This window comes from Ambystoma mexicanum, chromosome 7p (assembly GCF_040938575.1).
Source record: "Ambystoma mexicanum isolate Mex_15411 chromosome 7p, UKY_AmexF1_1, whole genome shotgun sequence".
NCBI lineage: Eukaryota > Metazoa > Chordata > Amphibia > Caudata > Ambystomatidae > Ambystoma > Ambystoma mexicanum.
In genome coordinates this window covers 92,790,396-92,815,329 of record NC_090939.1, presented here as the reverse complement: position 1 = coordinate 92,815,329, position 24,934 = coordinate 92,790,396, and the positions used below count along the sequence as shown (strand labels likewise).

At 45.7% G+C, this 24,934-nt stretch overlaps 1 protein-coding gene across 1 annotated transcript in view; it reads left to right on the top strand.

Annotated features, from left to right (window-relative positions):
• CFAP91 (cilia and flagella associated protein 91) overlaps positions 1 to 24,934 on the top strand; it is a 677,881-nt gene that overhangs the window by 384,260 nt on the left and 268,687 nt on the right. Inside the window, exon 13 of the mRNA XM_069635853.1 lies at positions 16,074 to 16,220. Within this exon, the coding sequence (XP_069491954.1) occupies positions 16,074 to 16,220 (147 nt within the window). The remainder of the gene's footprint in view (positions 1 to 16,073; positions 16,221 to 24,934) is intronic.

Genomic DNA, 24,934 nt, shown 5'->3' with positions numbered 1-24,934 from the left:
GGCGATCCCACCAGTGCAATATCGGTCCTCCCTTTGTTAGGTGATTGAACTTACCCCATGGATCTGAAGAATGCATCCTTGATGCTCTGATTTGGCCTCCTTATTGCCAATGTCTGGGATTTTCCCCTGGTGACTTCCTGCCTCTGTTGACACGAATGCAGCTCCTCAAGTTTCTTTTTTTTATCAACTTTATTTTAATTTTCAAATAAGTACAAACAATCCCAATGACGTCAACCCCCACCCCCCAAACATCCTAACAATGTATACGGTGTGAACAATATCAACGAATAAGTAGCCTGGATCGCACCTTTCTCAGTTCAGCTTGTGTAATTAAATAACAGAAATGCTACTCAAAAGTCTCGGTTTAAAGTACATTTGCTCTCTGTCCATTGTGTAGTCATGCAGCGGCAACCAAATGTCCAAATATTTTGTGTAAGAGCCGTGGGCTAAGGCGGAAGTCTTTTCCATGGCCATCACCCCCCATAGTCTCACCCACCACATAGCTGTTATCGGACCTTGTCTGTTCTTCCAGTTATGAGCCAAAGTTATTCTAGCTGCGTTTAACATGTGGGTGATAAGGTGAGCTTTTGGACCCGATTTAGGATAGCTTCCTTCGACCGCTTCCCCCAATAGGATCACCAAAGGGTCAAAGGGCAGTTGTGTCCCATTTATCTCCTTGATGTGGCTGAGGATTTCCTTCCAATATGTTTTGGCCAGCGGCCAAGTCCACCACATATGTATGAAGTCACCTGGTTGCCCACAGTTCCTCCAGCAGGTTATGGGGTAATCCGGATTGATGGTGTGCATACGTGCAGGTGTCATGTACCATAGTAAGCACATTTTGTATGCTGCTTCTTTTATGGAGGTGCACTTGGAGCATTTCACGGTTCTTTGCCAAATTTGATACCAGGTGTCACTAGAGATCGGTTTCCCCACGTCCGCCTCCCACCGCTGCATATAAAGGAGCACTTCTTAAGGGTCTAATGTTCCCATTAGGTTGTACAATCTCGACACCCCTTTCTCAGGATGGCCCTCTTTCATCGTGAGCTCTAGGCCCACTGGTTCTCGGATTGATTCTTCTCTGACTTTTCTATTAGTAATCCAATGCCTTTGTTGGATATAATGAAACCTGTCGGTCTCAGGAATATTAAATTTGGTTTTACATTTATCAAAGGTCAGTGGTGTGCCTTCCTCATAGAAATCTCCCATCACTAGTGACCTCTCATTCCCGCCCCATTGTGCCCAAAAATTAGGTCCCACTCCGGGAGTAAAATCGGGGTTATAGGCTACTGGTGCTAGGGGTCCTCTACCAACTTTCACCCCCCTTTGTCGTAGCGCTTTATCCCAGTACCACAAAGAAGCTTTGGTAGACTCGAGCAGAACGCCTTCTTTGCTTCTGTGTTGTTCCGGAAGCTGGGGAGGTTATTTAGGGGAGTTCTAGTTGTCTCTTTTTCAAGAGTCACCCAACACATTTGGGTGGTTCTAGGTGACCACTGTAGCTTAGGCGCCAGCTGCGCTGCACATAAGTATCTGCTAATTTCAGGGACCGCTAATTGAGGCCTAAACAAGACCTTTTTGGGGACTCGTGGTTTCTTTCTTTTCCAAATAAATGCCATTATTTCCTTTTGTAGTTTTTGAATTGCTGGGGGTGGGATACGCACTGGCAGGGCTCTTACAACATAAAGGAACTTTGGGAGAAGGGACATCTTTACCGCTGATATTCTGGCCAGCCAAGATAACTCCTGCGCCTCCCAGTGTTTTAGCTCTTCTGCTAGTTCTTTCAGCAGGTCCGGGATGTTAGCCCCGTACAGTTTACCATATTTAGGTGTCAGTTGTATACCCAGATATTTGACCCTATTCCGCTCCCACTTCAGGGGGTACCTATTTGCCCATTCCGGCACTTGCTCAGCACCCTCAGTAATATTGAGTGCACAAGACTTGTCATAGTTAATGTTAAACCCAGAGATCTTCGCAAACTCCCCAAAGAGATCAAGTGTTTTGGGTTGCGAGCGCGTGGTATTTTTAAGGAACAGGAGAATATCATCTGCGTAAAGCGCAATTTTTTGAGGACCCACAGCGCCCACCTCCACCCCACGGATCTCTAGGACATCGCGAATCCTTTGTGCCAACGGCTCCATGGCCATGGCAAATATTAAAGGTGACAATGGACACCCTTGTCTCGTGCCCTTTTGGATTGGAATATTATCTGTGAATCTGCCATTAACCATTAGTTGAGTATATGGGTGAACAAAGTTGGCCATTACCATACGTATGAAAATCGGGCTACACCCGAACTTCTCGAGCGTCATCCGCAGATATCCCCAATGCAAGCTATCGAATGCACAAGAGGCATCCAAAGCCAAAACAGAAAACCGCTGTCCTGTTCTCCGGCCCCACTCAATTGTATTCATAGCTCTGCGAATATTGTCATGTGTATTCCGCCCATGTATAAAGCCCGCCTGATCAGTATGAATTATCTCCAAAAGTACACCCGCTAATCTCCGGGCTAGAATTAACAAATAAATCTTTGCATCTCCGTTTAATAATGAGATGGGGCGGTAACTCGAGCAATCAGTGGGGTCTCTGTTTGGTTTTAAGAGTAATAACGTGGTCGCTTGGCTCATATCCCCAGTGATCCTACCCGTATCGCGTATATAGTTAAACAGTTTCGTTAGGGGGCCTATTAGGGTGGGTCTGAATGTTTTATAATATGCGTTGCTAAGCCCATCTGGACCAGGGGTTTTATTCGTCCTCAATCCTTTTATTGCTTCTCCCACTTCTTCTTCCGTTATAGGTGCTTCTAAACTTTGTTTGTCTGAATCGCTAATTTGTGGTAGGGATATCTGGTCGAGGAAAGCACTGTCAGGCTGAGAGAATTCCTGTGTTCGCGGAAGCTGCTGAGCCCCCAACAATCCCCCTGAAATGTAATTCTCAGAGCTAAATTAAACTCTGCTCTGCTAACTACACTCCTAAGGGAAAGGGGGAAGTGGATAACATAAAAACACCAGGCAGATGGCGTCAGGACTAGCCGGTACTGAACCTGCAGTAAATACATAAACAACACAAGGCCTCACATTTGTTACTAGTCATGTCGTGAAATAAGACTTTAAATCCATAACTAAAATGTTAAGAATCATACCTGGTTCTTCTCTTATAATTTCCTAGAGAAGACTGTTGAAGTGGCTGAAAATCTTTCTACCTCCTTACTTGAGTCTCTTGAAATTCAGCAGCTACTTCTAAACTTAGGCAACTAGAAGGCCTTGAACTTAAACTGAATATTGTTCCATTTGAAATTGTCTTTAATGAATTCTGCTCTTCCTTCTTTTCTTAAAAGTTCAGTCGGAGACAGATTGCGTTGAAAATTGAAGATTGCGCGCATAAAGTACACACGCGCATGGAAAAAAACTCACACGCAGAAAATTCACGCGTGTAAACAAAAAACACACGCGCTAAAGAATTCATGGCTGAAAACCCATGCGCTAACTTACACGCACGCTGAAAATGGCACAAGCGCTGTAAATTTAACGCGCCAAAGAATTCATGCGCAAACGAACACTCGCGTTGCAAAAACCACACACTAACGAACTCACGCTTGGAAGAACCCACGCATTAAAAACTCACGCACTGAAATTCTCACGTGCTGACGTATACGCGCGCTGAGGAAAACATGCGCTATAAGAATTCACGTGCAACCAAACACTCGCGTAGGAAACTCTCACGCTGACGAACACACGTACATAAAACTCACGTGCTGATGAACACACGCGCTGAAGATTCCACGCGCTGAAAACCCACACGCTGATGAACACACGCGCCACACGCTACGAACGAAACGTTCCCAAGCTGGTCTTGCGCATACGTTAATAACGAATGTCCAACGTTCGCGCTCACAAACGTACGGATTAAAGTTACTTTTCAAATTATAAACTTTACGTTCTCTCACTTGAAATGTCTCTGAGCAAAAACCAAGCAACAGTTTTTAAACTCCAAACGAAAGTCACTTATCTCATGAACGAATCTTCAAAGAACTTCAAGTTTTCCAGTCTCAATCCTATTCCAGACAAACGAGATTCTTCTCCAGAAACCCCAGATGAGTAGCCGCTCGACTGCTAGGGCCAGAAAGCTAGAATCCAAAAAGGCCCAAGTCCAAAGCAGGAGCAGCTACAACACACGACCTCTCAGCTGGGGCATCGACGATGAAAGGCAGAAAGTGACAGTTTAGAATGTTCTTTGTTGTCCTGTTCCGCTCTCTAGCCAATCAGAGCAGTTATTGAGAAACTCCATCTTGCCTTGGGCTAGAACCTGTATTCTGTAATAAGTAGTTAAGGCCAAACCAACACAATAGAAAACTTCCTGCCCACCCAAACTAACCTAACTAATAAAGCAATAAAGGAAACCTGACTTTAGAGTTAGTGTAGAGAAAGAGACTAATGAAGGAAGAGGAGACCTGACAAGCACTTTGTTTATCCCTCCCCAGGTTTTCCCGTTGTGAATTCTTAGTATGATATGAGTAGAGCACTTCATCCGCTGCCTTCTCTCCCCATAGCAAATCCCCCTCTGCGTTCCGGAGCTGGATTATGCGATTCCGATTCTTCCGCTGCTTCAATTTAGCAGCAAGGAAATGGTTCGCCTTATCCCCTTTTGTATAGTGAAACTGTTTTGTTTGCACCAGGAGAAGTGCGGCTTCATCCGCCAGGTGGGTCTCTAGAGCCGCTCTAGTTTTCTTTTGGTTTTATATTCTGCTTCAGCCTCTGCCAATTGAGCTTCCATGTCCCTTCTGACCCTCTCCTTTCACCTAATGTAGTTTGTCCTATAAATACCCCTCTTATGACCGCCTTGCTTGCATCCCAAATAGTATCCCAGTGAACCCCAGGAGTGAGATTTTCTTGAAAATATTTTTTTAAGGAGCATTCAATGTCTGCTCTGAGGGCAAGATCTTTCAGAACTATTTCGTTTAAGCGCCATGGTTTACGAGGCCGAAATTGCTTGCTCATGGGTTCCAATTTTAAGAGGACTGGGGCATGATCTGACAGGCACCTCACTCCAATCCCGTAACTTGTGGAATCCGAGAGTCTGAAATCAGCACCATGTTGCTTTTGTGCACCGCAGAATAGTGGGTGTAAGCCTTTTCTTGTGGTTTGAAGAAACGCCAGGATTCAATCAGATGCAATTCCCTGATAAATTTAGCGAAAGCCTGCCTAAACATATGGTCATGAGAGATGGCAGGTAGGGTCTTGTCCATCGCAGCGTCCACCACCCCGTTAAAATCTCCTCCCATTAATATCTGTCCTCAACCCCATTGTGCCATGATCGGGAGGATCTCTCTCAGAAAGCGGTCTTGACCTTCGTTAGGAGCATAGATTGATACCAATGTCACCTGTTGCCCCATTACATTTCCCCCCACCAGCAGATAGTGGCCTTCAGGGCCCCTTTTCAAGAATTGTTTTTCAAAGATAATCCCTTTCGCTATCAAGATGCCTACCCCTCTCTTTTTGGTACCGCTAGTGGCAAAAAATTGTGTGGGGAACGCCTTATGTCTCAATCTATGCTCATCGGCCTTGAGTAGGTGTGTCTCCTGCAACCAAACCACCGAGGCCTGCATGTCTCTCAGCCTGGCTAATATCGATTTGCGCTTAATTGGAGAGTTAAGCCCCTGGACATTTAAAGTAACCAGTGTTAAATCAGCCATGGCCATGCCCTGCATTTCTGCTCCCGTTAAGATCCAGGGGTCTCTCCCTTTTCCGGAGAGTACCATGCACATGTTGCAACACCGTCATCCCAAAACACAAACTGTCCCCAAAACATGTAAATTCCCAAACTGTTACAAACATTTAGTGAATTGAACCTCAGAAAATACCGGGTATAACCGTTCCCGGAAAAAGTGGGGTCTGGTTCCCCCGCCCCCGTTCCTCCCCACACCCCTCTTACGTAAGTGCCTATATGTTCTTGGTGTTGACAGGTTTTACAGGCACCATCTTCATATTTCTTTACCCTGTTCACGCCCAAACTTGTCAAAGTTCATTGTGCATCAACCTCAATTCCGCTGATATAGGGATAGCGCCTGAAATTGAAGCGTATGCCGTCACCTAGGATCTGCGCCGTTGGTATCCTTGTTGCGGCCCTTTGGTCGGTGGCGTGCCGGTTTCCATTGTTCCTTCTCGGGCGAGCCCATATTCTGTCCTTAGATGGGGAACTATTCACGCCAACATCGCGCCCAGTCTCCTTGTCTGCCATAAATCTGTCCATTTCTTCCTCCTTGGTGACCGTGTAACGTTGTCCTTCCCATTCAAATCGAAGACCAGTAGGGTACGCCCAGCGGTAACAAACCCTGTTAGCCCGAAGCCAGTTTGTCACAACCCTCAACCTCTTCCTCTTGAGGAGGGTTGCTTGTGAAAGATCCTGGTATATTTGGATGGTTGCCGATCTGAACTGTATAGGTTCTTTCTTCCTTGCAGACCGCATAATGGTTTCTTTTTCTTGGAATAAATGTACCCTTGTAAGGACATCCGGAGTAAGATTTTTATCAATTTGGAACGTCGAGTAGACCCTATGCGTACGGTCAAGGACTATCTCTTTCTCCTCTCCGACACTTAGGATATGTCGAAACAGGTCTGTTACGCATTGGTGTAAGTCCAGGTCCGTCACCGATTTGGGAACCCCTCGAATCCGAATGTTATTCCTTCGGGACCTGTTTTCGGCATCTTCCTGCCTATTTTGGACCCGTTCCATCTGATGTTCAAGCTCTTGCACTCTTCTGCTTAGCTCCTCCTGTTCATGACTTTGTACGGCAACCGCCGTTTCGACTTCATCTATCCTTCGCTCAGCTGCCATGACCCCCTTGCTGAGATCAGCTATAGACTTAGCCAAGTCTGCAGCGCTTTCTTTAATATCCTTCTTTAATTCTTGAAGCAGCGCCAGAAGGTCAGATTTCCGAATTGGTGAGTCCGAAGTGTCAGCCAGGTCTTCTGATGGGGAGAGATGCACCTGAGCTGTAGCTTGTATCTGACTCCGCTTTTGTGTTTCTGCCGCCTGCAACATCATCTTGATGTCCCCCGGTGCTCCCCCTTTGGCTTTAGTGGTTTGTTTGGACATGTTGGGTCAGCGGTGTGGGGAGGACCAGCACACCCAGGCTGGGTCAGGTTGGGCCCGCCCCCGATGCAAAGTCTGTTGTAATGCCTATGGGAGGGGGAGTCCCCGCTCTTCCTTATGTACAGCCAGCAAGGGGACGCGGGACCCACCAAGACCTGGATTCTTCTATTCCTCTTTAGATGTATTAGGTTGCACCGTTGGGTGCCCCACCACCAAGCCACACAGTCCTCAATTCCTCAGTTGTGTCGCTGCTCATGTTCGCCAGGAGGATCAGCCAATCGCAATGCTGCAGGTATATGTGAGAGCTGCTCCCAACACACTCCACCACATGTGCTGATTAAGGCTTCCAATGTCGTGTCTCTCCCTCCTATGCCCCATCTCCTCCCCTGAATTCCATTAATTTGGGGATATTCCCACTCCCCCAAGGAGTCCCCCTGCTCTCAAGACTTAACGGGGCGAGGAGGAGATCCGGGCTTCACAGGCCATATATATGCATGGCGACAGTCCGCTCCCTTTGCCAACTCCCCATCGATGCGCGCCGGGGGCCTTCCCTCCTCCTCTCACCTCACAGTCACCAGTTGGGCGCGGGACAGGAGCGCACCGCCGGCAGCACGGGAACCCAACAGCCCTGCATCGAGCCTCCACTGCCCACCGGGATCAAATGCGGTGGCTCCACTCTCCTCTCGAGGGGGCCTGGCACCCCCGCCGGCCGCCGCCGAATCCACCCCACAGCGAGCACCGCCCGGTAGCCACGCCGGGTCCCCCGTGGATGGGCGCACTCGCGCGCCAAGCTATGGGTCCAGAGCAGGTCTCTGGGGTGCCTCACCCCTCCAAGGCTGCGACCCCGTCTTCACTCCTCCCAGTCAGGGCGCCAGGTCCCCCACCTCATTCAGGCGCGATGGTGCCCTCGTGCAGGGAGGGCGGCCGGGTGCTCCTTTTCAGATGAGTTCAGTGATACTCTCATGCGGGGAAGACGAGACCAACCGCCATGCCTCAACCGCCGTAATGCAGCTTTCAGTGCCGACACGCCATCTTGGCTGGAGGATCAGAACGTCTGAGACAATCGCTCCGATCTCGGACACGGCAGCATTCCGGTTCTTCGTCTTTTCTCCAGCAACGCCTAAGGTGCTCAGCCACCAAAATCTCAATTTTCAGCCAAATACGGACGATTTAGGGGGTAGTTAAGGGCCATAACGGAGAAGGGGACACAGAGCCTACCTCGGAGCCATCCACATGGGTCCTCGGCTGGCCACGCCCCCCGCTCCTCAAGTTTTTTTACCAAGCTCATGGTGACAGTGGCTGCTCAACTCATGATTAAGGGGTGCATTTCTATCTAGAAGCCTAGCAGGTTTGTGCTACCCGCTCACAGAAACTCCAGCTTTTGCAGAGCCTTCTGCAACTCAGTTTCTCACTGGGTCTGTCTAACAATGAGAAGTCGCCTTCCATGATGCCGCAATACCTAACCTATATCGGCTTTGTCCTAGATATGCTTAAGTTGAAGGAATGTAATCCCCCTACCTCTCCCCCCCTGAAAATATCTGGATTCTTCAAGCAGCCGAAAGTCTTTATTTGATAAAGGTCATCACTACATGATGTTTCCAATGACTTAGGCTCATAGCTGTGTGTACTGTGGCAGTAACCCTAGCCAGGTGCAAGATGCGCAGAACTCAAAATGACCTGCAATAAATGGAATTACAGCATGGTATTACAAATTCCTTGGTGTGTCGTAGACAATCTTGTATGGTTAAACCAATCAGACAAAATACCGAAACGGTCTCATTTCCAGGCGGTCATTCCTCTGGGTACGGTGACCAGATATTTCCCCTTTCATGTAGGTCGCTGACATGGGCTGTATCTCCATCACTGGCCTATGGTCCACACAGGACTGCAAGGAGCACATACATTTTCGGCAGATCAGTGCATTTTTCCTGTGCTGAATGCATTCCAACCCTGATCCCGTGCAAGAATATTCTAGTTCTGACTGACAATACAGCTGTAGTGGTTTGTGTTTCTTGACAAGGAATCAAAAACTTGCATTTTCCAAAGGAACATTACCTTCCAAAAAAATGCCACACTATGCTAACAGCACAAAAATGTTCTAGAAGGATCAACACTCTCTATAATGTTTTGTTACAGTCTTCATATTTAGACTCTTTGACAAGTTCATGTAATTTTGCCCTCTGGATATTCCTGAAGAATTTGGCTTTGGCGGAAGGGTATCCCAGGGGCAACACGTTAGTCTTGGAAGCAAGACAACACAGAGCAACACAGATTCGAATCCCCGTCCCGTGCTTAGAGACTTGTCTCAGGAATTAAGAATGTTTTATAAAAGATAACATTTCTTTTTGCATTGCATTAAAGCAAAGAAGCTGCTTTACAGCCTTTACACATTAAGAATTAGCATATGCTACAGCCATGGCCATGAATCCTTTTGTTTGTCTGAGTTCTGTATGGAAAGGCATCCGCAGTCAACATTTTGATGCCCAAGATAAGGTGTTAGTTTTTAATTTTTTTAATTTTCAGTGTGTTTGGTTAAATACAAACCTTTACACATCCAGGCAAGAATTCATACCACATGCAGTTATCAAAACAAATTACACTACTAATTCACATGTTATATTTCAAACATCATATCATCAGTCTCATAAAAGAGCCATGCTAAACTCGATCTAAACATATACTGACTGTAACTTTTCATGTGTGCAACCTGTAAACCAATATTACCTGTAAATGCGCTCAGATTCCTCTGGGTTTGCCACGCTATAGAAATAAATTAACAAACAAAGACCGTTTTCTCCCGTTCCTTCCATATAAAATACACAGACAAAGTGATAAGTGATTCTCCTTCAAAAATCATACTCCAAAATTGGTCAGCTTGTATAAAAAATATCTCATTTAGAAAGGAAGAGTAGGCCGTGACATATTTGTTAATCAGAAGAGGACAAGTGGTAAACAAATGCTTCGCAGTCGCAACTTCAAGGTTACAAATCCTACACATTCTTTTATCGTAGGGTGTTACTATTTTTCTCTATATACTGACGGAAAGTACTTACCGTCACGTCTTTAATTGAAAAGTATTCTGTCCCATCAAAATCATCTCATCAGCCTTTTATGGCTTTTAAGAATGTTAATGTGAGAAAACCATTTCCACTCTCTCCCCTACAGCTGATTGGCAATTATGTGAGTATTTTTGGTGATGAGATATTTTTCTATTTGCAACAAGGAACGTAGGGGACAGGATACGCATTTTTTTTGTTTTTTTTTTACTGTTAATGGCAACTAATAATTACAGAAATGCTCTACAAATGTAGTGAATCGGACAATTAATAGTTGGGTTCTGCAAATAATCCTGGTAGAAGATCTGCTTTATATTCCACCTTGTCTCCTTCACTGACAACACATGATATCCCAGAGCTTCTCTCTTCATACAAATAAAGTTAGTCTCAGAAGATCCGAAAACTCATTCCTGGGACATCCTTGTTCCCAAAGAAACCAGGGGGCTTCAGATCAGTTTCGAACTTTAACTATCGGTATCACTTTCTCTTGTTGGGACCATCCACATAACAACTCGGGCTGAAATCTTGACGGTGATGCATGTAAGAGACAGGATGGTGTTCGGTAGACCCACCAGGATTGCCATCAGGGAGGAGTGTGTACAATTTTTGATTTTTGAAAGGGCTACGTTACCAGTGCAAGTACTCATTAGCCAATAAGCTAGCTCAGCAAGTTAAGCAACTGTGTCAGTGATACTGGTTCGAACCCTGTAAGGGCCAAATCAGTCTTTGCAGTTTTGATGTTATGTCATTCCACTAGATTCGGTAATAATACCTATTACTCGGGCACTCTGGTGAGCTGCCTGAACTCCCCATCCTTACGTGTGGGGGAAAAGATACAATAGGGACTGGCTGGACCGGCCGCTACCCAATGTTCCTTACTGTCTCCCCTGAGATACGATTGTACCCTCTCTGGTGTCCCATTGCCGGATACTGACCTGCCAGACTACATCTCCCAAGAAGCATTGCAACGCGCATTTTCAGGCCAAGGACCAAAGCAACAGTCTAGATATTGCAGTGGACATGTAGTCTGTGAACCTCCAGTGTTTGTGAGTCACTGAGAAACTGAGTTTGAACCTTACCTGTGCAAAAGAGTGTGTGCAGCTTTGCATACCCAGTGCACCAGAATACCCAGTGCAATCCCCGTCTTTACAGAGAAAATGAGCTGCAGATTAAGCACTCTAATAAGGTCGGGGTGAGAAACAAGAGTATCCAGAGAATTACAAGACCCAGGGGGTATCTCTTATGCATCATGAAATAACTGAGATACAGAAAGGGATCTCTAGCAAATCCTGAGAAAACCAAGTTCCAGGATGGACCTGCTAAGACTCCTAAGAAAGCCACACTCCAGAAGGCACCTGTTGAGAATACTAAGAGAGCAAAGGTCTAGGAAGGACTTGCTGAGAAGCCTGAGAAAACCATGGTCATGGGGGGGACCTGTTGAGAATCCAGAGAACCCCAAGGCTCAGGAGGGACCTATTGTGAATCCTGAGAGAAAGCCAAGGTCCAGGAGGGACATGTTGTGACTCCTGCTGGAACCAAGGTCGAGGAGGCCATCCAAGTAAGTTCTACGAGAGACCTATAGAAAACCTTAAGAAACCAAGTATTCAGACAACAGTCACATGATTCTGGTTAGGCTGAAGGAAGCCTGAAGGAGAGGGAACTGTGAAAACTGAATCCTGGGCAAACCTGTAGAAGCAAGGTGAAAGCAGAGAGGCTTGAAGGGGAGGCCAAACTGAGTAACTCCTTTAAGTACTATCCTCAAGGAACACTTCTACTTCTGTTTTGTTACATTAGAATAGATTCAGGCATTGAAGGCTGGGCTTATGAACATTTGCGTTGGACTAATTCTTGGAACATTTTGTGCTGTTAGCATAGTGTGGCTAGGTGACTAAAAGACTTGTTAAGATTTGGTGTTGGAACTGTTCGTTGTCTATTTTGGGACTTTACGATGTCAATTAGGGAGACAAACACCTGCAAGGTTAGGCTACAAAATGTATGGGCTAAACTAGAACTAACTCGGGTGCTAGACATCAACTCCCCCCAACAAATTATTCTTGATGTGCCCTGCACACTGTTCAGCTGAGGATAAGTCTGTTATTGCTACTTCTGACTTTAGAGCCTGTAGGTGTTTATCCAATCCTTTTCACACCTGGTGTGTGTCAATAAAAGCTTGCTGCACCTTCAAGTAAGTGTCAGGTGATGGTGTCATTGCTCAGCCTTACACCAGCACTTAGAAGCACAAAGAATTCAGAATAAATTGCTACATAGAAAGATGATCTTATGATCTGTTAGTAGAATAATCACAAAACGAGTCTCCACTGTGGTTTTACACCTTCATGTTTATATTGTGCAACAGTCTGTTCTTTTCTCCTAATAGAAAATGCAGCTTTGGTGCCTAACAGTGTCCTGAATAGTTCCTTGTTAGCAAAACGGACATTGATTGCACAGGTTTTCCATTAGTCGTAGCCTCTGGCATTGCTCAGGGCAACCTTCCAGATCATTGTCTTTCAGCCTGCCATGCCATTACAGAAGGGGAAAGACAATATATCTCTGTTTCCTGTTCGGAAAACGGGCCGTACCCCTCTCTCCACCCCCATCCTCTCCCGTGTTGACGGGTTTTACTTACAATTGTGAGGTTTCATGCACCCCAAACTGCCCATTTTGCTCTCCTTTGTTCTCTCACACCTCCCTTTCTCGCCACACATACAGCACACACCTCTCCCACATACACACGCACAGCACTCTTGCGCACACTCGTGTGTAGCATGGGCCGGGGCTTGTCGAGCATCCATGGTCTCAGTCTATAGTAGTGTGTATCCTCTTTTGCCTACAATCTTTAGATTGACGGCAAAAGAGGATAGGTCGGAAAAAGCCCAGTTCAGTCTGAACTGCTAGGTCACATCACTCATACGTAAGACCACAAGAAACCCCAGGTTTGTTTCATTCGCATTGGTAGTCATCAGTGAGGTGTCTTACATTTCTAGGTACAGCAAGCTCAGGACACATTCCTGGGGATACCACCCCACTTTGAGGTAACCTCTGAGGGCCCGATTCATAACTTGGCGCAGTGAACCTGCTAAAGAGCACAATTCACTAGCCAAATGAGGACGCCCAGCCTCCATCAGTATTCTCAAGTGGGTTTGAGCGTCCTCGTAGTGCACGACGGTGCACCTTCAGGATTGCACCTGTTTTAGTTCTAACGGGCGCAATCCTGAAATCTCTGCAGAATTTTTGTAAAATAACGACATATTCGTTATTTTATAAAAATGCTGCTGAGAACACAAGTGTATAGGAACACTTTCCTATACACCAAAGTAAGCAGCTTCAACGTTGAAGCTGCTTACTTTGGTGTATAGGAAAGTGTTCATATACACCTGTGTAAATGAGTGTTCATTCATTTACACCGAAGTAAGCAGCTACAACGTTGAAGCTGCTTACTTTGGTGTATAGGAAAGTGTTCATATACACGGCACGGGTGTATAGGAACATGTTCATTTACACCAAACAAGGCTTCTTGTAGCACTCCCCCAGTCTAAAGGCACGAAAATGGTATCGTATATGTGCGCTATTTTAGTGCACATATTAGACTGGAGGAGTGCCACAAGAATACCGACTGCAAAAAAACAGATTACGCATGTGACGGTTGCTAGGTTGGATTCCAACTCATACTTGGAACCGCAATATGTATTCTGAAAGTGGCGCATTCCTTCCGACTTCGGAAGAATCCGCCACCTTCAGAATAGGTATTAAGTACCGAAAAGGTTGTTAACCCTTTTAACAACCTTTTCGGTACTTAACACCAGGATGAGAATCGGGGCCTCGGGGCCCGATTCAGAACTTGGCGCAGTGATGGTGCTAACGAGCACGATTCACTGTGTCAAATGAGGACGGCCAGGCTCCACCAGTCTCCTCAAGTGGGCCTGGGCGTCCTCGTAGTGCACGACAGCGCTACTTCAGTATTGCGCCTGATTTAGTTATAACGGGCACAATCTTGAAATCTCTGCAGCATTTTTGTAAAATAACTACGTATTTGTTATTTTACAAAAATGCTGCTTAGAAAACAGGTGTATATGAACAGTTTCCTATACACCAAAGTAAGCAGCTTTAACGTTGAAGCTGCTTACTTTGGTGTATAGGAAAGTGTTCATATACACCCATGTAAATGAAAATGTTAATTCATTTACACCAAAGTAAGCAGCTTCAACATTTTGTGGTTGCGCCTGCAAATGTGGTATGAAGGTCAGTAGAAAGGAGGACAAGCAAGTTCTAAGTGATGTAATCACCACAAAAGGTTATTTGTTCCTATTTCAAATGTATAGATTTGTCTTCTTCCCTCCTTCCCAATTAAGGATTGTGGAAGGCATATACAACAGAGCCCTATGCTATCAGCCTTCTTTTGCCAGGTGGTAATTGCAGGCGGGTTTCATAGAAATTCTTGGCATTACTGCCTAGATGAAAATCCATGATGGCGGTAAGGCAGCCGCATTTGTCTTGTGGAGTGGGAAATGGAGGCTGGCCTAATATAGGTTGTCTGCTGTGTTGTCCAACTCCGCCAGAGAAATGCTGCAATATGAGGTTGATTGGTAAAAGTGGCAGTAGACCCTGTTTCCGCCACTTTTACTGATCGGCCTCACAATGAAAATAACCCCCACTGTCTTTCCCTGTATCTTCAATATTAAACCGCTCTCTGCGGTCCCCACATTTCCTGTCTGATGTATTTGAACACCTGTAACTCACCAATGCTTCCTCTACTAGATGGTGCCCTCTTTCTGTTTTCATCCTACAGTACATCTATGTGCACCATTTCTATTTTCCACTACATCGTTGTATTGTTGGGCGTTAACAGTGATGTAAAACTGTCTTTCTAGGCACAGAGAGCAAGGTGGTTCGTGTCTGGGTTGCCCCTCCTTAACTTAGAGTCAAGTTGATGACGCCCAACAAGGCAGAATCACGTGGCTGGGGTTGCTGGTTTGTTCACAGAAGAATTCAGGGTTTAAAACTGAGGTGAGCTGAGAGCTATTTAGCTCCTGCTTGTAGCCGATAAGATCCTGGTTAGCTTGACATCAACAGCTATCAGGAGCTACGTTTGGCTCCCCAGGCCTACTGATGCCGAACAAAAACACTTATGTGGATTTAACTCTGGCGTTTGTGACAATCTATAAATAAGCATTAGGACACATCTACACAACCTTTAAAGCACTAGGGGCCATAAATAAAGGGTTAAAGTGATATGTTTGCATCTTATGTGTAAGTTAGATTTGCTATGTAAAAGCTCCTGGTTCCCCAGTGGCAACTCCTGGTCATTGGTGCGTGCTGGAAACTCAAGAGCTGCTTTTAGCTTCTGCTAATCATATCTGAATTTCCATCCCTTGAATTTCCGGTATCACTCGTTTACTGCGAGTGCAAAAATCCTGAACGCAAATGTGCCTTGTTTTCACAGGAAAAATATGTGGGTGGTGGAGATGTGTAATTAATTATGTAAGAGGGGTATGGAGGGAGGGCTGCAGGGGTCTCCCCCTGTATATTATTGCTTGAATCGAAAAAAAGAAATTCTGCATTTTTGCAGTCTGTATTTTTTACTTGCAGTAATCACATAGATCTGAATTTTCTAGCATTTCTTGCAAGACTGCCCTTGTGGACGGAACCAGACTGATGTGCAAATGGCTGTTTCTCGTTTGTGTAAGGTACAGCATGCTTAAACATGCATGTACACCCACCTGAGTGGGAACCACACCAGAGAAAAGACTATTTGGCTGTGTTCATTCTCAGTAGAGGGCCTCGCACTATTTTAGCAAATATTGAAAGTAAGTTAGGACATTCTTATGTCATCTTGCCTTCTGCTTGATTTACAATCTTCTGGGCAGCCTTTGTGCCGTTGTGATTCTGTTATTTCACTCCTTGTACTTTGTCATTTTCTTTTTTCTACAGATCTTTGAAGGCAAGGAAAAACGGCTGGAGTTGATCCAGGAGATGCGCACCACGCATGCGCTTCAGGAGGACAAGCAGCTTGTGAAGAAAGCTGAGAAGCAAGCAATGCTGGCTCTGCAGCGTCAGAGGGATTTGAGTGATCACAAGGTATGACAAGGTGAACAAAGAAGCTCTTGCAAAACCTATGTCTCTGACTTTGTTAAAACACTGGGAGTCTTCTTTGATTTCGCACCTATCTTTTAAGAAACATGTTTTCTATCTCAAGTCCTCCTGCTCCTACTATGTTCACCTACTGTGGCAGATCCCCCCTGTCTTTCAGAGGCAAATAGAGCCTTGATTGCAGCGGCCATTGTTAACACAAAATTAGACTACTGGAATAGTCTCCTAGTAGGCACCTCTCAAGCAAATATAAGAAAGTTACATGTGACACAGAATGGAGCAGTGCGTGCAGTCTGTGGGATAAGCTGTTGATCTCTGGTGCCTGTGGCCCGGAGAAAATTGCATTGGCTCCCTATTGAACAAAAAATGATGTTCAAGGGCACCGTCTTGGTGTTTAAATGTCTTGTAGGCAAAGCTCCTGTGTATCTCTCTTCAAGAGTGAAAAGAACTCCATTCAGGCTGACCTTCTGCTCGAATAACAGCGTTACACTTCATCAACCGCAAGGCCTTTTAAAAAAGATTGGCGGCGCAGGTTTCAATGCTTGGGCACCTGTTTTATGGAACTTGCTTCCCCCGGATATCAGGGGCTGTGTATCAACTACTCAATTTAAGAAACACCTGAAGACTTTTCTTTTTGATAGAGGGATAAGCTAAACTCATATAGCTACTGCTCAAACTCCTCTTGCTACGTCCGACCACTTTTCCTTTTATTTTTTTGTGTTGTCTGTCTTGTGAGCGCCTTGAGGCCATTGAGAGAGTGGTGCAATATAAGAAATGGATGGATGGATGGATGAATGGATGGATGGATGGATGGATAGATAGACCTCAGCCTCTGTGGATTGCACCCCTGCAAGCTTAGTTTTATAGTAAATACCTAGACTAGTTTCTCTTTTTAGGCACATTGTTTAGCTTTCGACATTATCAAATGTTCTTGTTTCTTTCTTTGAAAGCAATCTAAATGTTTATGTATTTGCCAGATGTGTATGTCTTCCCCTTTGCTACATGGTTTATGCAGCATCTCGTTCTTGATGACATGCTTACGGGACTTCTGTTATAGAATACAGCAGTGGATAAGTTCCACTGGCATTTAATATTTTACTTGCTTGCACTATTTCAGAGTACAGTATACATTTAGATTTGAGCAATAGCGCCTGTATGTCATATGCGCTTTATAAGCACACATAAACACATATTGACATCTGTACATATCAGTAATAGTTCCGGCTGCAACACCCAGGTTTCCTTCTATGCGCCACCATTTTTAGAGTGTGTGTGAGATTCTTGAAAGGATGGCGTGGGAGGCAGAGAGTTGGTCTGTGGGAGTGGGCAGAACCTACCAAGCTTCCTTATGGGAATACAGGACGAACATTCACTCCCTTGGCACTCAAGAGGTTAATTGTTCTAGGTGCTTGATTGCCCTCTCCACTTCAAAACCTAGTGGCACTCACTTTTCAATGGTGCCGAGTGCTTTCCACAACGTGCTACTGCTTCTCTCAATGTGCACGCAAATAGTGGGCCAGTTCCTTGTCCCTTCTGGAATTGGCCACTGTGTAACCTCTACCATCTCTTTGCCAGTTTTCCACTGGCCTTGTGCTTTGTCTTACTCCAGAGTCGTTCCTGCTTTCCATACTGAAGCCTTTCTTCTTAGAAACAAGTCAAAGGAGGTAATGAATTAGCCAGTTCTTTGCTGAACCTTTCACCTACATGTTTCCCTTTTTTCCTCAGCTTGAGATGTCTTTTTTGATATTAGGAGTGTGCCCATCCCCTTTGGCCAGGCTGTGGTATTTCACTAACTAAAAACACTACAATCAGTCTTCTAGATCACAGCTTTTTTCACTCCCTTACCCCACCCCGAATCCATAATTTTTTTCCAAACTACTTGGACTATAGCAATGCTTCCACCAAGCAACCTTCTCAATGATTGGCACTCTCGCTTTCGACCCCTCTGCTGCACCAGAGAGCTTGGGAGAGCTAACTACGGCCCATTTATGTCCCCACAGGCTCTCTCTGTAGTGTTTGGCAACTGACCCTGTCCCTTTCACATGGGTTCTGTCGCAAGGACAAGTGCAGTGTTGATCTAGATTTGCTCTATTCTAACGCCAGTGTTTTTAGAAAAGACATTTTTGATGTCCTCTAAATGAATCAAACATTTTTTTTCAACAAATTGAATCAACAAGTTGTTTGCAGCTAAAGTTTGCAAAATGATTTCTGCAACTTTCATCTGTAAGAAGTGTTGGCACACATGCCAAATATTTTCTATTGTGGGTGTTACTGATACTCCAATGCTCCCTGTTAAGGCAATTTTCACACAGTTCTCTGGTGAGGGTTGTGGAACCATCTAACCTAAAGGTAAAACCAGATTCCCAACCAAAATGTGAACCAACCCACACTATAATGATAGCTTGTAGCTGAGGAGTCTGGCATAATTCAAGAAAGGGAGGAAGGCTGGTTGTGAAGTATAGTTATTCCACACAATCACTGTGAGAAACCTGAAGGTGTCTCCCTAGCTAGTCCCCGGGGATCTGTCATCCAGGTGGCCAGGACACTGCCATCGCTATTGGGTCCAGTTCCTGGGGGGGACCAGTGGGAGAGGGTCACCTGGATGGGGGGTACTGTGGGAGTGGGACACAGACGGGTGAGGCACGGTATCCCCCTTCTTTCGACACCTTTTTCCCATCCTACCACGTAGGATATTCAAAACACTGCCCCCCCCCTTTCCGACACGAACACTTTCGCACAACACGAAAGACAACGGAATAACACCAGAGCCGTTTACCAGGCAATTGACCAGAATCGCACACACACACACCTGAAGGCCCTTTCCCTTCTCCACAGGGATAAAAGGCGGAGCACGAGAGCACAGGATGAGCAAGCCAGACTGCACAACGTGAGAGATAACTCAGCACTGCAGTTCAAGAGGAGGAGAAAGACGGCACATACCGAGGGGGTGACAAAGAGAGAAGCGACCTTGCCCTTTCCGACCAAGACCTCCACAGAAGGTATCATAAGGCCGCAAACAATAGCCAGCGTGTGTTGCAGCAGGTGTCTACGGTATACAAGACCCTCCTCCGCTGATAACCATGCCGGGGGGAGACGCCGGCCTCTGTCATACCAACCTTGACTCCAGAGAGGAAGAAAGCCAAGCGATTCATCACAGCTGGTGATTCGAGGAGAGAGAGGATAAAAATCAGAACTGTGTTGAACGAAAAGAAGCAAATGGCTAATTTGAACTTTGAAAGGTTTAAAGAGACTATTGATGAAAGAGGGGGAAAGCCATAGCAACAGAGGCATCCGACACCACGTGAGTGCTCACGCAGGAAACTCTGGGAGAATACCCAATGGTAAAGGCTAACGTAACCAGAAGGCCTTGGGAAGATGCAAAGAGAGGTCAATGTGCTCAAGGACCTGCCACAACCAACACACCCACCGGGAGAAAGGACCAACAAGGCTGATCATGTACCTATACACATTACACCGCTCTCCCATGTCAGTGTAGTCTAGATGAAGCTCCCGAAATGGCCCAGTAAGGCGAGGCAGTGCACCTCGTATCGTTCTCAGGGTGTGACCAGTGCTGTAGGTTTGACACGGAATGCAATTTATCACCATCTTGGTAAGAATTTCCTGCAGATTGGGGACAAACCACTCGATATGTTGTTTTGGCAAATGAGACAGATGATGTAACTGGTTGAAAGTGGCCAGCAACAATTTGTGTGGCATGACAACTTTATCCGTGTTTTCTTGCCACTGTAATAAATCTGTGGGGGATTCTTACAACCTCTTTTCTGCCATACCTCTTTCTCCTTCTGTGGTGCTCGTCCTTGTAATTCAATAATTTGCGCTTTAGGAAGTGAAGTGTATGGTGCTGGCGTTTGCTCTCGCCCCGTGCTATTACTGGATACTCTGAAATGTTAGGCACTGGGAGAGAAGCGGCCTGTTTGCCCGCTGCATGCGTGGCGATGTTACCAAGTGAAACATATGAAAGGGGCCCTTAGGGGTCCCTCGCGATATGGAAACAAGGCAATAAGCATACACGAAAGGATGCACCAGACACGAGGTTCAAATTCCCAATGCTAGGGTTTATTGCAAGCAAAATAGTCCCAATTGGCCAACTGTGGTCTCACGCCCCGCGACGTGTATTCTCTAGACCTCGAGGGACGCAAGAGAGCGAATTACGTACAATGGTTACATATATACAAAATGCATATCATACAATCAGCTATGACATGTTTAATACCCCCCTTTTATTGAGTTTCTTTGAACTCGGGATGATGATGGACATTTCCGACGAGTATGACAATTATGACACTTTCGATGTCTATTCTAGTAACAATGTGCAATTTAGAAAGTGCGGAGGCATCTTCTAGTTGTTGAACAGAACACGGTGCTTCTGTTCTTGGAAACAAGCTGCACACGGGGGAAGAGTCGCATGCCAAGCTTTGCTATCTATGAGGTGCTATTCGTGTCCTGGGAGCCGACACGCTCTAAAGGGTTTTGTGAAGGGGGCCGTAAGAAGAGCATAATTCAAGCCTTTAGCTGCTTTCTTCTAATATATCCTACCACAGTACGGGACTGACTGGCAGCTGTGAAATGATTAAATGCCCTGCAGCTCTCCCTCAAGGCTACAGAGAGGGAGCGTGGGCATTCCTTTCTGGGCTGCTCATGAGGAGTTTCGACGAACTCCTCAGTCCCGCGGCTTTGCCCTTTCATATTCAGACAACAATGTTAACAGTTGAGCAGAGTAAGCAGAATTCGCAAGAATTGCAAGCTGCAAAGCAGTTTAGACAGAAAGCAATGAGCAATGGTTAACAAACAAAATGGCGATTCTTGCTACGTTTAAAATGGCCGCTTGTTGGTCAAGCATAGCAGTCTGTATTTCTAATAATTCTGTGCATAAGACGGTTGGCCTTCGGCCATCAAGATACGTCTATCATCCAAATGAAGGGTATTCACTTTTCCAGATTGACAAAACCTCCCTTTGGCCGTATGCCAGACGTCTTATCCTCATCAGAGGAGGATACAATGAATGAATAAGTCTGGGGTATCTATGTCTGAACCTTCCATGCTATCATAAGCATCATCTTCATCATTAATGTCTATAGCCATGAATTGTTTTACTGTTTTTGTTTCATCAGTGTCTCTGTTATTTCGGCCATGCGTTTGTTTTACTCTCGACACCATGTGCATACATCCCTTAGTACATCCGCCAGTTATCTCAGTGCAAACTATTGGTAGGCATTGTATGCAACAGCAACATGTTATGAATATACCAAGTACCACCACTAGTATCGAAATTAGCTTTGGGCCAAGAATGGTATAAACGATTTGGCTACATCCATTGCTATCATTCCGTCCTCGCTACTCCTTTGAGTTCTACCTTTTGTTCGTCTGGCTACTTCTGCTGTTTCCAGGAAACAGTAGACCCAAGTAACACGTACCACCCCAGTTTCTAGGTAACCATGGATATGCTTTTTCCCCACATATAAAGTAAACAGAGTCCCCTACGTACACAGGTTCTATTTCGTGCTTTAAAACCACTGTGTTCAGGCAGCTGCTAAACGTTCCTACTTTATAGGAACCTTTTTTCTTTAAACATAGGGGAGCAGTTATGGGGCTGTAATCCACTGTATAGGCAGGGGGCACAGCATCTTTATTCCATTCATCCCTCATTCGAAATGTCATTACTTATGTTTCTTCTGCTGGCGGGGTCGGTCTATTCTGCCTATGTATCTAGTCTTGTTGTCTTTCGTGTATTTTTCCTCATGGGATCTGGTGAAAACACGCGAGCTTTGTGGAATATAGAACAACCCACAGGTCTCATGATCACTTCCTCAAATTTATTCATATTGGTCTCATCTAGCTGACCCGTATTACTCTTGTTCCATTTCCCAAAGAACATTGCACTCAACGATACTTCACATGAATAAACCAATGATAACGGTTGTACATACCAGCCTATCCCTTTCCCACCGTGCTGTGGTAAATGGGCACAAACCCAGCAATCTTTTTTCTTTAAAACCGCATGGGTCATGTTCATGATGAGCAACAATGTATTGTTGCCATATCCTTCTCTGTCTTTCTTCCATTGGGGACAAAGTACCAGTGATTACATGAACCGGGCTTTCAGTAGCTGCTTTTGGCAAAAGTGTTTCTAATGGGTACGCGGACTCCAGAAACCATAGTGTAATAGCTATTATTGTTGATACTGCCATACTTGGAGAACACAGGACCAATGTCCAAATTGGTACCTTATTCCTTTTACCATGCTTTTCCCCTAAATTTACAGTCTCTAAAACTATCATCTTTTCAGCAGGGGTGCAGGAGGAGGCTGAAACGGGTCTTGATTTGTTCTTCATCGTCCTTCTTCTTGCTGGCAAAGTTCGTCGCAAATGTCTCTCGTTCTTGATGCCAAAAGTTCAATGAAAATGTCACAGTTCAATTCTGCCAGCCCTTTCACAGCCTAGATCACTTATCCCCTCCGAGCAAGATTAGTTGTTCTTTCTCCCACTGCTCAGACGATTTCTGAACAGTTCTTTATTGACAGAGTACTATGTGCATCCAGCTTGTCCCGCTCTGGCTTAGGACACATGTACTTTATTATAAGTGCACCGAGGAGCTGTGAGTCTTGAATTGTCCGACTTGCACAACTCTCACACTTCTCTCCTCTACGCCCCTGGTTCCTACTCCGTCCGTGAGTGGAACCAAAGGCAAAAGAAAAGCACCAAAGATCTGTGGATCACTTTGCCTGTCGAGGCCGCAAATTATACCGTTTCACTCCTGGTATTGTATGATCCGTGAATAGTGCCGTTGCACTTCCAGTATCAGGCTCAGTGTCAGCCTGCGGCACAATGATGGGTAGCGATGAGCGCTGTGGCAATGATGTAGTTTCTTTCTCTGGCCTTGGTGCGTTTGCAGAAGCTGGTGGGCGCCGAAGGGGTACACGCGTTGTTTCTGCTCGTGTTTGCAATGCAGAGTTTGTGTCTCTCGGCAGTGATGTTGTTTCTGCTGAGCAACGTTGGGGCACTTTTTTCGCCCTTTCCCCTCCCTGGCAGCCTCCTCAGGCTCTGTTTCAAGTTTCACTTCTCGCTTAGGCTTTGTTTCAACTTTCACTTCTCGCTCAGGCTGATGCTGTGGCAGTGGACTGGCAACAGTTTCTTTTAGTTTCCGAGACTGTTTCCTTTCTTTGGTCGTCGGAAGTTATCAGCGTTCCTGGGAATCTTTTGGCATGTGTCGCATGGATCCATGCCTTGCGACCGTCCACTCGAATGGCCGTCTGTGTCGCCAAAAGTACTTGGTAGGGGCCGCGCCACCTGGGTGCTAATGACGTCTTCCGTTGAAAGTTTTTAATCAGGACTCAGTTTCCAGGCTCCAGCACGTGCCCCGGTCCGGTGTATCGCACTGGTAACGCCTCCTGCACCTGCTGATGAATCAAATGCAACTCCTCCATTAAAAGGCCACAGTACGTGCTTAACACAGGATGCTCGACCTCACATAATCTTTTGGGCTGCGGTGCGCACCATACATTTGCTGGTCTCCCCATGATAATTTCATAGGGAGAGAGCCCAGTTTTAGCCTGCACAGACGTGCACATGCACAATAGCGCTAGGGGTAATGCATCCACCCAACTCAACTTGCTCCCAGCACAGATTTTAGCTATCTTTGACTTTAAGATACCGTTATGTCTCTCAACAAGCCCGGCGGAACTCTGATGCCTGGAGCTGTGGAATCGCTTGTCAATCTGCAGACCTGCACAGATCTGTAGTACTACTGCGCCCACAAAGTGTGGGCCGTTATCTGACCACAGGACACGGGGCAGCCCGAACCGGGAGAAATACTCCTTCAACATTACTTTTGCCGTTGACATGGCAGTACAGTCTTTTAAAGGATATGCCTCCACCCACTTGCTAGATGCACAAATCACCACTAACACATATTTGTAGTTCTGGCACATTTCCATTTCTATGAAATCAAAATGGATCACCTCGAATGGCATAGAGGGTGGGCCAAAACTACCTACTGGAGTCACGGTTCCCTTCCCTACATTGTGTTGCAGGCACGTAATACAATTCTGCACTAGCCTTTCTGCATTCTTTTTTATGTGCTCATTTTTCCATACTGTGGATAAATGCTGTACCATCTTCTTTGCGCAAATGTGGGTAGGGCTATGCGCCATTGTAATCATTGCGGTTATGTAACAATTTGGCAACATCCAGTTCTTGGTCTCTTTGTCCACCCAACATCCTTCCAAATCTAACTCAGCAGAGCCCTCAGCCCACCCCTGAATCTCTTCGGTCGTGGCCTCAGCCTGCATTTCTTTGACTGTGGCAACTCCATTCTCTATCATACAAGGTACTTACTCAGTCTGTACTGTCATCAATTTATTTCCCAAATCAGTGGCTGTTTGTTTCGCAATCCTGTCTGCAAATGCGTTTCCCTCTCCCACTTTACATGTTACTTTTTTATGCGCCTCGCATTTTACTATAGCTTTGGAAACGTGAGTGCAGACAACAATCGTACAATCAAAGACCCATGCTGAATCCTGGCCCCATGTGATGTCAAGAAACCCCTCTCAGCCCAGAGTCGACCAAAGTTATGAACCACCCCGAATGCGTACTGACTGTCAGTATATATGTTTACATTCAAATTTTCAGAGAGTTCACAGGCTCGGGTCAGTGCTATTATTTCTGCGGCTTGTGCCGAATTGT